This window comes from Diadema antillarum, unplaced genomic scaffold, assembly GCF_040938485.1.
Source record: "Diadema antillarum isolate AM-2024a unplaced genomic scaffold, OU_Dant_1.0 scf00000032, whole genome shotgun sequence".
NCBI classification, from domain to species: Eukaryota; Metazoa; Echinodermata; class Echinoidea; order Diadematoida; family Diadematidae; genus Diadema; species Diadema antillarum.
The window spans coordinates 370,682-382,560 of NW_027270921.1; the positions used below are offsets into that span (position 1 = coordinate 370,682).

The following is an 11,879-nucleotide window of genomic DNA, read 5'->3' on the forward strand; positions in this document are numbered from 1 at the left end:
ACTGAGTCACTTTGTTGTTGAAGTGTTGTGATATGCCTGTCTCTCATTTTAGGATGAACAATAAGTAGAAGGAATCCTATCAGTATGTTCTGCTTTTTGAAGTACTCATAACATATTTATAATGGACTCCATTTTGTTTTTGTTTTTGTTTTTTTTTTTGTTTTGTTTTTTTTTGGGGGGGGGGAAGGGATTGAGGCAAAATGAAGCAGTGTGAGAGCATAAACTATCGCAGAAAAAGAATGACAAAAACTTAAACACATGTACAGCTTAGATTGATGTATATTAATGTGCATGTTTTCAGTTTCAAAGTATTATTTGCTGTTCTGTAGTCTTATGCAATTGAATTAGAAGGATCAGGGAGAGGAAATATAGAGAAGAAGAAGTGTAACTTTTGTCAGTAGAAGGCTAGAAATGTTCTCATTGCTCTGTACTTTGCAGGAGCTGTCGCGTGGCCCCGCTGCTTCAGTGTGACTACTGCCCGCTGCTCTTCCACCGAGACTGTCTTGACCCTCCCATCACATCCCTACCCACCGGCAGGTGGATGTGTCCCAACCACCCGGAATCCACTCTGGTAAGCCCCCCCTTGCTGTGATGATAGCGTCTGAATGTAGCTCTTTCCATTACCAGGATGAGAGATTAGTAAACTGGTAGAGAGCTTGAAGCTAATATATATATATCAGTCTGTCTGTGTGCATGTGTGTGTGTATATGTGTTTGTCTGCCAAAATTTGTCAACCTGTAAGGCTTTGGAGTTGTTGCTGTAATTATATCCAGATAGAATCGTAGATATTAAAACATCTCTGCTTGAGAGAGTTGGAGAAGGTAAGCTGAATCCTCCTGGTGTTGCTGAGATGTCTCGATTAATCTACTTCTTTATTTTGTATTAAACCATTATGGCATCCATGCAATTAACTAGACACTTTGAGCATGAAAATGTTGTGATATTGTGTTCATTGATGTATGTGTCTTTCAAGATCATTTGTTAATAGTGTTCTTTTTTATATCAGTATGTACGATACTCATTTTCATATTATGTATGAGGTTTAGGGATTGATCAGCAAGAAATGTTGATAGTGTGATCTGGCGAAAATCATGTTTGTTGTGAAATATGTCACTGTTCAAGATTACTGACTCTGCAGGGACTTTCAAAATGACTCTCCCACACATGTGTCAGTGCCAAATGTTTGTGGTTGCATGTCCAGGCCAGGAGTGTGTTGTGACATGTGTTCAAGGGTTAAAAGGGTACACCAGCCGTCTAACGAACAGCCAGTGGAGCATGGTGCTACAAACCCACTTACTTCCTTGCCTGGGGCAACTTAAAGTCACTGTTGGGCAATTGAAATGACCGGGCACTTGCCCGTGAAAAGTAGGGACCATTGCCCGGATACGGATTTGGGGGAGTGGAAGAAATTTGTTTTCTAATGTCGTGGCGATAGGTCATCAAAAGTTTGCCACACGTCATTTGAGAGTCTGTTGTCCTAGTTTATACTGTAGAAGCAGTTACTTTTGCAAGGGTTTAATTTTCACAAATTTTCCAAATCACTGTTGGCCAGCAAATATAACAACACACAAAACTGTCATCACCTGATCATGATCACATTAACTTTAGAGACAGGCATTTGTACACTTATAATGGCCTTGGTGTCAAATCACACACACACACACACACACACACACACACACACACACACACACACACACACACACACACACACAAATCTTGCAGAAATGTTTGTGACCTCATTCACGAAAAATATCTGTATGCAAAAATATACCAGCATTACAGTATTCCAGTTTTTTGTGTGCTGTTTAGTGTTTCCAGAGTTTAGATTTCTCTCTCACTGTCCCAGTATACCCCTTGCCCTCCCATCCTCTGTTCTTTCTTTACACTCCCTTCTTTTTGTCTGTCAAAATTTCAGCCGTACTTTCAGAGTGGGAGCTACACGGAGCGCTGCAAGATCTTCAACGAGTTCCAGGGCAGGATGGACCAGAATGCCGTCAAGCTGAAGTTCCTGAACAAGATCCACCGGTCGGGCCCGCCGTGGCGGGAAAAGTGTCGGTGGCGCAAAGCTGTTCGAGTAAGTGTCGCGTTGTACCCTGAGGACGTCACTTAATTTGCATTGTTTGTTTATTTCAATGAATTGATGAATTATTGCGTAAATTCATGCAAACCATAGAGTTACTACAGAGAAATCTTCTAGGCTAATTTAGGTCATAACTGAATAAAGAAAGTATGCTTTATTTCAAATGAAAAAATTAAGCTGCTTTTGAAGCATCATATTTTATGGTTCTAATTCTTACCTACAAGCTGGTGCATTAGAGTTCAGCACATTGTCACCTTCTACAATTTTCTCCAGTTGTTGCTTTGTTTACATTTTGTGTGTCATTTGCTCCTGACTTTCAGGTACCGCAATCAATCAAAAGCCAGTATGCCCTGCCCCCTCCCCTGCTACCCCTCAGCCACGAGCGCCCCCCTCCCATGGTTGGCCCTGTGGATGAAATGAAGAAGCCAGAGTCGCTCACACCCCAGGAAGAGCAAGAAGAGGTAAAAGTGCTGGGGAGCTGCGGGCTTTCTGGATGTGACTCATCCAAATCCTACCCCTCCTCCTTCCATGATCTAGGCTACCAGAGGATGGTATGATCACACACCATAGAGGGATTGTTCGTTTGTTCCTGCCTTTGTTAGTGATTGCTGCATGCATGACTTGTTTTAGTTCTTATTGATTCTGCTCTTGTCTAATTTTTATAACATATATTGATTATATTAATTACAAGTAGTTTTAGGAACAAAATCATGCATGTCTTGTGTTTAGCAGAATGAGCAATTTGTTTGGAAGGAAAGAAACACATTATTTTGCCCTTTCCGATCTTTATTAGGTTGAAAAGGTATGACTGGAGTATTTCAAATGAAAGAATGTTTATTTAGCTCTGTAGATTGATAATTTGATAAGTAGACATTTTGTTAATAGGTGTTCTGTGCATTTCATTTTGAGCTCTTGTGATATACTTATTTGATGTTTAGAGAATGTTTGTTTGACTTTTGAACTCATATAAATGTGATATTTCTTGGTTTTGTTTTTGCTTCTCTATAGTGGCTGAAGTCTGTCGTGGCATTACAGACAAGTATAGCAAGGTATCTAGCTCAGAAGTCCCTTCCGAAAGAACCGCCAGTCAAACCCAAAATCATTACTGCATCCATGCTATCCAAGACCTCGTCAGCTGCAACAGTAGTCACCACACAAACACCGTCCAACCACAGTGCATCATCATCATCACAATCATCATCATCATCATCATCATCATCATCATCATCATCATCATCATCATCATCCAGCAGTGCAACTACAGCAAGTGGCAGTAATTCCAGCCAAGAGTCGAGTAGTCCCAGTGCTGCGCCGCCATCCAATGCAAATGCCAATGGTGCAAAAGGTGCCTCGGGCACCAACCTGAGGACGAGTGTGAAAAGAGTAGGGTACAAGTATGACTTGATTGACACCAGGGAACCCAAAATAAGGACGGTGGCTGACCTGAAGGCATTGAACAATGGTCCCCTCAAGCTCACTACCTCTTCCATTCCAAATGGACCCCTAAACATGAACCTCAACAAATTGGAGAGTGCGCTGGAAGCCGCGGAGCCCGTGAACAATCACATAGTGGTCAAAACGAAACAGTCTGACACTGCTCCGAAGAGCAGCACAAACACCTCCGCACAAGAGGGGAGGACGTTGCATGTCACCGGCACCGGCCTGGTAAATGGCGGTGTCTCAAATAGCGAGAGTGTGGTCTCTAAAGGTGTAGCCTCCGTGCAGAGGGTGACAGTTCCTGGAGTGAAGTCGCTGCCGACCGTCACGTACTCAACGGCGAAGACGAACTCCACGCCCACCACGACAGTCATGATCAGCAGCGGAAGCGTGGTGGTCCCGTCTACCGCCAAGGTTGTTTCCACCTCACAGGCAGGCAACCTGAAGTTTACTACCATCACCATGCCAACTAAGATGGCCGTTGGTGGGGGTCAGGGGTCAACGGGACTGGCAGGAAGAGTGGTGACAATACCAGCCTCATCAGGTAATGATACATTCTTATCTGTAAAGTTATTTCATCATCAGTGCTGGTCATCAATACTATTTCTTACTGATGGAATAGGATCATACTGGTATGAAGAAGAGAAATGTTCGGCTTCTAGTATCATAAGTGAGGACACAGAGTGGCCAAGAATGAATTACTGTAAAACCAGAAACATTCATGACGTGAAACTTTTGCAAATTGATGAAAATTGTAAGTATTGTGCAGTGTACAACATTGTACTGGCATCTAGTGCATTGTGTAAGCAAAGACTTTTGTGTGCATTTTACTTTCACAAATCTTCAATCCTCTTGAAACCTGTGAAAGTTTGATGCATGCAAAAATTTATGGTTTTACAGTACTTTCATAGTGAGGCACAGGTCATCTATCTGTCAAATCTTATTCATCCCAACAATGTATGTCTTTTCTTCAGTGGCTTTCATGGGCATACCCCACATTTCGGTAGGTAAATATTCACTTAGGAAACTACTTGTCAAGTTTCTCTCATCTGGACCAAACGAAATCTGCATGTGACCTCATATTGTGTGGAATCATCCAACTTGAGAGCATGTCTTACAGCTTTAGCATTACAATGTCTGAAAATTTTTTCTCTGAGCATTACAAAGTGGTCCAGAAGAGAGAGAAGAGTGAAATAGCTGTTGCTGTTTTCATCACAGCCTTGTAGAAAATAGAATCATGGATAACATCCCTATCACACCATATTAGAAAGTTCATTTCAGATCGTCCCACTTGCAAGCGATGGGGTTTCAACAAGAAACCAAGTAATTGGCAGCTCTTTTGTTATGATAGCATGGTATATTACAACACACATAACACCTGTGGTACCAACAGGCTGGATATGTCTCAGACTACGTATGTTATAAATTGTGCACATACCATTTGTCCTTGGAATCTTAACTCAACATCAGTTGCCAAAAAATATAACAAAAAAGGAGATATATAAACAAAGTAAGGAGTATCTAAAGTGTACTAAAATGAAGAGTAATAATATGATAATGTGAACTTTGAGAAGCAGCGCCTATAGACTAGAGCATATGTAAGCAGAACTGTGGAGAATAAGTAGGTAGAAGTCATATTTTGTGAATTGATAATGAAAAGAAATGAAAGTGTTTAGAGCCTAGAAAGTTTCAAAAGTACCTGTGAGCAAGGAAATATCCATCTTCTGATCTTCCTTCCTACCTACATGTACAACTTACATGTTGATATAACACATAGAACACCCCACCCCTTCCCTTAATGAGACAGCAATCAAGATTATGTCACACATCTGTCCCATAGGTAAGCTGAGTCCAGCCCCCCTGAACTCGGGCACGGTCACAGCCAAGATCACCCCTGCCACGCTGAGCTCCTCACCGGCTATCATCAACCTGAACAGCTCGCTGCAGGCATGCATTGATGGGACTGGGGGTGAGTTTCTCATACACTGACTCTCTCGTGGACTGTGTCGTGGTGTTTGGACATTGTGTATCTTGTGATGAATTTTGTATTTAGCATTTCTGGGCCCTGTTTCATAAAGATGTTTGTAAAGTTACGCATTACTTTACAAACAACTAGAATATGAAAATTTTCCCCTTACGTTTTAACAAAGTATGACAGTATGTCAATATTTCATCTACATTGGGGCGAAAATACACATTCAACTAAAATAGTGTACTAAAATATAAGAATAATCATTATCATCTGCAAATTTCAACTTTAGCTATTGAAATTAACAATGATTTGAAAACCCATTTGGCTTGTCATATTTAAGATCGTCGTAAAGTTGTGCATAACTTTACAAACAGCTTTATGAATCGGGAACCTGATGAAGTACAATTCACCTGAAACTAGTTACTATTATGACTTGTTTCATGGAACTCATTCCATTTCTTTCTTGAGGAAAGACTACATGCTTGACAACTATGAATATGTCTCCAATTTAGAGCAAAAATCAACAATTTCTGCAATCATATGGAAATAGTATTTTACCTTTAATCTCACTCTGCCTCTTACCAACCTATGATGTGTTTGTTAATCCCTTCTCTCCTTTCTCTCCATCTGTTACCACCCAGATGTAGAGCTAAGTAGACTTGATGAGAGACTAGTTCAGATCCTGGCCTTCCAGAGGTTACAGCAGCTACTGCCACCAAAGGTAAGCCATCCCAACAGGTGTGGGACATGATTTGGGGATAATGCAGCCCATTGGCTCTTTCTGAAACACTTCCCATTCAAAGTTGGAAGCATTTGAAAACTAATTGTGTATGTATTCTCTGCTGGCTGTGAAAAAAATAAAAAATTAAACTAAGTTGGACAGTCTGGAGACAGCTGGCAATATTGTACTTATTATATACCATATAATTCACAGGCATAGCACTTCACACATTGGGGCTTGTGAGACAATTTTACAAGTGGTGGAATTGTGCATCGAGGACTCATTAATGTACCCGATTGACAAATTGCCCTACATCAACATTAAAAAAAAAAAAAGATTTAATACAAGCGACGGAAGAATTTCATGAATTTGAATAATTACGCAGTACCGACTGCATGTTATAAGGATTAGAACCAGCACTGGATGTTGGGCGGAAGCTCGGTGGTCTAGTGGATAAGACGCCTGTCCAGAGATCAGGAGGTTGTAGATTTGAATCCTGCTCAAGTATGTATGCCTATGATTCTTTTGTCATGGCTACTACTACACCGCTGATCAATTCGGTGCTTATTTGCGTCAATGTAGGGCAATTTGTCAATCTGTTGCAATAAAACAACTCAACAGAAAAATTTCATGAATTTACACATTAATGTATAATGAATCCTTACGTAGTTAACCAGATAATTACGAGTGATTACGGGTGTGTCTTTTTTTTATTTAGACAATACATACAACGGTTGTCAACAAGAAGACCACCACAACCACGACTGCCGCAGCATCCATTTCCGGGAGCTTGCCAGGCACCACAATCATTACCCAGGGTACCGCTGCAGCGCATACGTCGTCTGCAGGGGTCACCCTTGGTGTGAGTAGTGCGCCACATGTCTCAAGTGCAGATGTGGCAGCTGCCACCAAGCCGTGCCACAAGGTGCGGGCGAGAGCCATGGTGTGTCCGCTGAGTGGGCGGGGATTGATGGCACCTGTTCCAATGTGCTATCGAGCGCTCCATATAGGATCAGGTATGCCACGTTTATTTCAAGCAAAGACTGAACTGATAATCTTGAGGTGCTGCTAGATACTTCAGGCAGTAGTCTGTTGAATGTAGGTATCGATAAATTGTATAATTTGTGATCAGTCTTATGTGGTATTATATGACTTGAAATCAAACTCAAATTGATTTATTCTCGGGACATCGGGCATGTCATGACTTGAGATGAAATTGTCATAATGGTTAGTTATTGTATCAGTGTTGTGTCAATTCTTGTAATAGCAAGCTTTAGATCTGCGATGTGAACGCTAAGACGACGCAGCCTCCCTGGGGGGGCGTTTCATCAACGAGTTTGTCGGAGGTTTTCACCGACAAATTTGCTATCAGCCAATCAGACGCAAGGATTTCAGTAGCTTTTAACAGTTGTCGGTGTAAATCACTGACAAAAAGATTCATGAAACGGTCCCCAGGTTGGACAATGGAAACAGCTGTCTTGCACATGTGCAGAACACCATTTTTTGCCTAATTGACATCGTCTTAGCGTTCATGTCGCAGATCTATAGCTTGCTATTTTATCTCAATGACTCGAAAACTGGAATGAGACAAGATCCAGTTTTCAAAATGTCACACTTGTGTCTTATCAAGATGAGCAAACCAAGTGATTCTACTAAAGGGCATGGTGTAATTCTCCATAAGTACCATTACAGTTGTTTGATTTCAAAGTGAACAAAAGTGTTGAAAATTAGTAATCAGGAAACCTCACATTATAATACAAGATAGCGATGTAGCTTTCGATTGGTAAGTTCTGATGTATGCACAATATTTTATCATTTTATCTATTGATAAAATAAGATCCACTGAATATTTATCCTGTCAAACTTAACTTTGTGTTATGTCTGTCAAGAAAGAGAGATATTGTTCAATAGCAAATATCTGATTACATGATGAATGTTTCTTGTCAATTCATTTACAGCTAGTGACATGGATGTCTGGCTTGGAAACTATGGTCACTGCAACTATGTCTCGCCCAAACATGCCTGTATATTCTATGATGAGGTGAGGGCTCTAGAAAAACCCCAGCTAATGCACTCAAGTCATACCAGACCAAGGGCATGTTTCATGAATAGTTGCGCTTGACCTTACGCTCAATTAATCAAGTGTGACTTGGTAAATCGATCATAAGTTCAATATTGAGCGTAAGTCTTGTTTCATAAAGACACTTACGCTTGATTTCAAGAAAAAAAAGATAACCTTGAATAACTTTCAGTAGATTGAGCGTTAACTGCAATTATTGCAACTTATGCTCAATCGTCACAAAACAGACCCAAAGACTTTCAGATGAGAGTTTTTTTTCAGTTCATGAATAGATACTTTGTTTATTGCGAGTGAATGCTGAGTGCCAAAATGTACCTTTCAGGGATGTTACACAAAACTTGACAAAGAATAGTGTTCTTAGAGAAATTTTCTTTCTAGGCTTATATATGTGAGTTGATGTGTTTGAGATTTTTTTTTCTTTTTTTGTTTGTTTGTATTTGAAACTGGTCAGTAGTAACTCCTGTATAGGTTACATCAAAAATGCAAAGAAGAACCCTAAATGTAAGAATGAACTTTGGCTGCATTTCTGTTTCATGTCTTGGTTAAAATTGCAGGTGTGAAAAGATGTATTACTTACAGGTGACAGAATCTTTTAATCTTACTTCAAACATTTTTTCTTTTTTACCAGACAACAAGGTTATATGAGTTGTTGAACTACAGCGAGTACGGCACCAGTGTGGACAACATCCTGTACTCGTGCGACCTGGCTGAGCAACCCGTGTCTGCTCCGCCAAGACCTGCACCGTTCGTCAAGAATGTGAGTATTGTGTATCGGCGCTTCAGAGGCTGTGAGCTAGAGTTCTTTACAGGAGTGTTTGATGTGAAACTTAATCTGTCTCCCAAGAGTCAAACACACAGTGCGTACACACATCAGCTAAAGACTGAATGATGTCACATGGATTGTATGAAAGTTACTGCCATTATAATTGCATGGTAGGAATATGATATAGTGGACTCCCGTTATAACGAAGTCCTCAGTATTGACAGTTTTTCTTCGTCATATCGAAATTTTGTTATAAACAAAAAAATAAACAATAAAAAACATAGAGCGGATAATGTAGCGGCCTAAATTTTTACTTCTGTGTAACCAGTATTTCGTTATAACCGTGTTCGTTGTAACGGGAGTGCACTGCAGGTGAACTACAAGTACTCCACTATACTTAAATTAGTTATGTGACTTATCTTTATAGCGTAAGCAAACAAAGGAGTCCCAAATCTCATCCTGCTCTGACCCTCTCCCAAAGTAGGAAAGATGTATGTGAAAAGCCAGCTCATTCTCTTCTTGAGGACCAGAGGCTAGCTCCCTCTATCAATCTGTCGTCTTCATCTCTCTTGCACGCAGATCCGTAAGATCATTGAGAAGAAGCGGTTGCGGTTCAGCGAGAGACGAGCCAACTACGAGAGGAGGCTGGCGGAGGAGAAGCCACCGGCACCCAAGGAGCCCGAGAGGCCCACTCGCATGAGTGCCACGCCCGCCGGCAACCCCAAGCCGTGCGGTTGCCACGGCAGCGGTGCCAACCTCATCGGTGGGAGCAAAGCAGGGTGGGAGGGCACGGCACTGCTGCATCACGGGAGCTACATCAAGATGGGCTGCCTCAGTTTTGTATTCAGTATTACGGACCATGCGACGCGCGCGCCGTCGACCACCACCACGCCGCCACCGCCGGCCATCAACACTGCCCCCTCTGTCGGCGAGAACAAAAAGTCGGTGGTGGTCAATCTGTCGTCCCCGGCGGCCACGACGATACCCAACAAAAAGCCGGTTCCGTCGCCATTGGTCAGATCACAATCGGCGTCAACATTACAACGGCAGAACAGCTTATAGGAGCAGTCTTCATCTTCAATAGCCATCACCTTCTCTGAAACTAGTTTGACATGCTGCTTGTATTACTGGTACCTGAAGCCTGGCACCTACATGCAACATGTCTGCTTGTCATCTTGAATGGAACAATATCTCATGTAGTGCGGCTGGTCTGCACACAGGAGTAAAGGCATGGTACTCATTTAAAAGACGAAGAAGAAGAAGAAGAAGAATGCTTTCAAATGAAATGTTACACTTCATTGCCAAAGTGTAGGTACTATGAGAGTAGTCAGTGTGTGCCATTTGTGTGTATGCATTTTAGTCTAGGCAAAGACAGTGCCTAGTCCTCGGAGAACAACAACTCTTTTCAGTCAATATTATTTGAAGAAAAGTGATTTGATGTGACTTTGATTTTGATTTCAATTTCTCTGATATTGAAAACATACATAGCAATCAATGATGTGTTCATGACCAATGTGTAAAATCATATTGCAGATGAAGATTGGAATGAAAGACAGATTTAAGTTAATTTTTCTGCCGTTATCTAGTGAAAGTGCAGGAAGACAAGTTACGGTCAGTTCCAACTTCCACCCTTCTCCCACCCCCCTTTTGCTTAAGCAAATTTTAATCACTGCAACTATTGTGGAACCATAAAAAGAAATATTTTTATTGGCTGGACACGTAGATACAGTGAGTTGAGAGAAAGCAACAAATTGCAATCTGAAATTGGTTTAACTTGGCACTTGATACCTTTTACTACCAGTATGGTGTTAGGATTATGATCATGTTGTACCACCCAAGGGTGACAGAATGCTGACCAGTGCTGCATCATTTTTACAGGCAAGGAAATGTTCCATGTTGCCTTAAAGTTGAAGTTGGTTTCTCTTTGTCCCTGTTCTCCCACTAATGGGTTTCACCATTTGCAAGTCAAGCCCTGATGATATGTCCATAGTTCCAGATGTGCTGCTTTATCTATTTGTCTTTTGGTTAAGGGTAGTGTGCAAAGTCAAGTTTTTGTTGCTTGCACTTCTTTGCTTACGCAAGTTTTTGCCTCCATGAAAAACTTGACCCCACATTTCTTTTTCTGAACCCCAACAGTGTAGAAGAACAAGTTCTCATTTATGAGGGCACAGCGATTCAGCCAACAGTGTAAACGTACTTCTTTCTTACAGCTTTTGATGATTTTCCTGCTGAGAACTTTGAATGTAGATGGAGGATCTCCCCTTCTGCTCGTCAAAAATGGGGGGGGGGGGGGATGGGAGCTAGATGTGTTCTCATTATTGTGTGCGTTTGTTAAGTCTGTATCATGGAATGATCCATCGTTGATGGTGAGATTATAATTGAAGTCACTATTGTGTTAACTGGCCCATTATGTTAGAAGTGATATTGCACCTCTGTGTTGACCTATGTCGGTTCCTTTACTGAACAATTTGGCGTGTACCTAGTTCTCCTACCGCATATTCCTTATAGCATAGCATGATCCTATACCCTCCCAGGATACCTGGTAAAGTGTAGATTAGTTTAATAGGAAATATGTTAAAGTAAGATAAATTAATCACTGTTATAAATGTAATTACTCTGTTGATGTGTTTCTTGTTTGTTTTTTAGTGTCCCATATATTGCATTGAGTCAAAAACAAAACTATTTCCAACAGATATTAGCTAAGAGTATATAATGTTATAGTTACCCTGAGTCTCTGAATGTTTATATTATTCATTGCACTGTCTACATTGATGCAGGGTGTATGCACAGCAAGAGATTATTGAGGCTTGCTACTACTGCTGT

General features: G+C 41.1%; 1 protein-coding gene across 1 annotated transcript in view; it reads left to right on the forward strand.

Annotated features, from left to right (window-relative positions):
• LOC139742527 (PHD finger protein 12-like) overlaps positions 1–10,796 on the forward strand; it is a 30,636-nt gene extending 19,840 nt beyond the window's left edge. The window contains exons 7-16 of the mRNA XM_071653062.1: positions 439–571; positions 1,919–2,077; positions 2,404–2,544; positions 3,092–4,064; positions 5,361–5,489; positions 6,134–6,213; positions 6,932–7,229; positions 8,172–8,254; positions 8,922–9,050; positions 9,636–10,796. Coding sequence (XP_071509163.1) covers positions 439–571; positions 1,919–2,077; positions 2,404–2,544; positions 3,092–4,064; positions 5,361–5,489; positions 6,134–6,213; positions 6,932–7,229; positions 8,172–8,254; positions 8,922–9,050; positions 9,636–10,118 — 2,608 coding nt within the window. The 3' untranslated portion in view covers positions 10,119–10,796. The remainder of the gene's footprint in view (positions 1–438; positions 572–1,918; positions 2,078–2,403; positions 2,545–3,091; positions 4,065–5,360; positions 5,490–6,133; positions 6,214–6,931; positions 7,230–8,171; positions 8,255–8,921; positions 9,051–9,635) is intronic.
• The last annotated feature ends 1,083 nt before the right edge of the window (positions 10,797–11,879 follow it).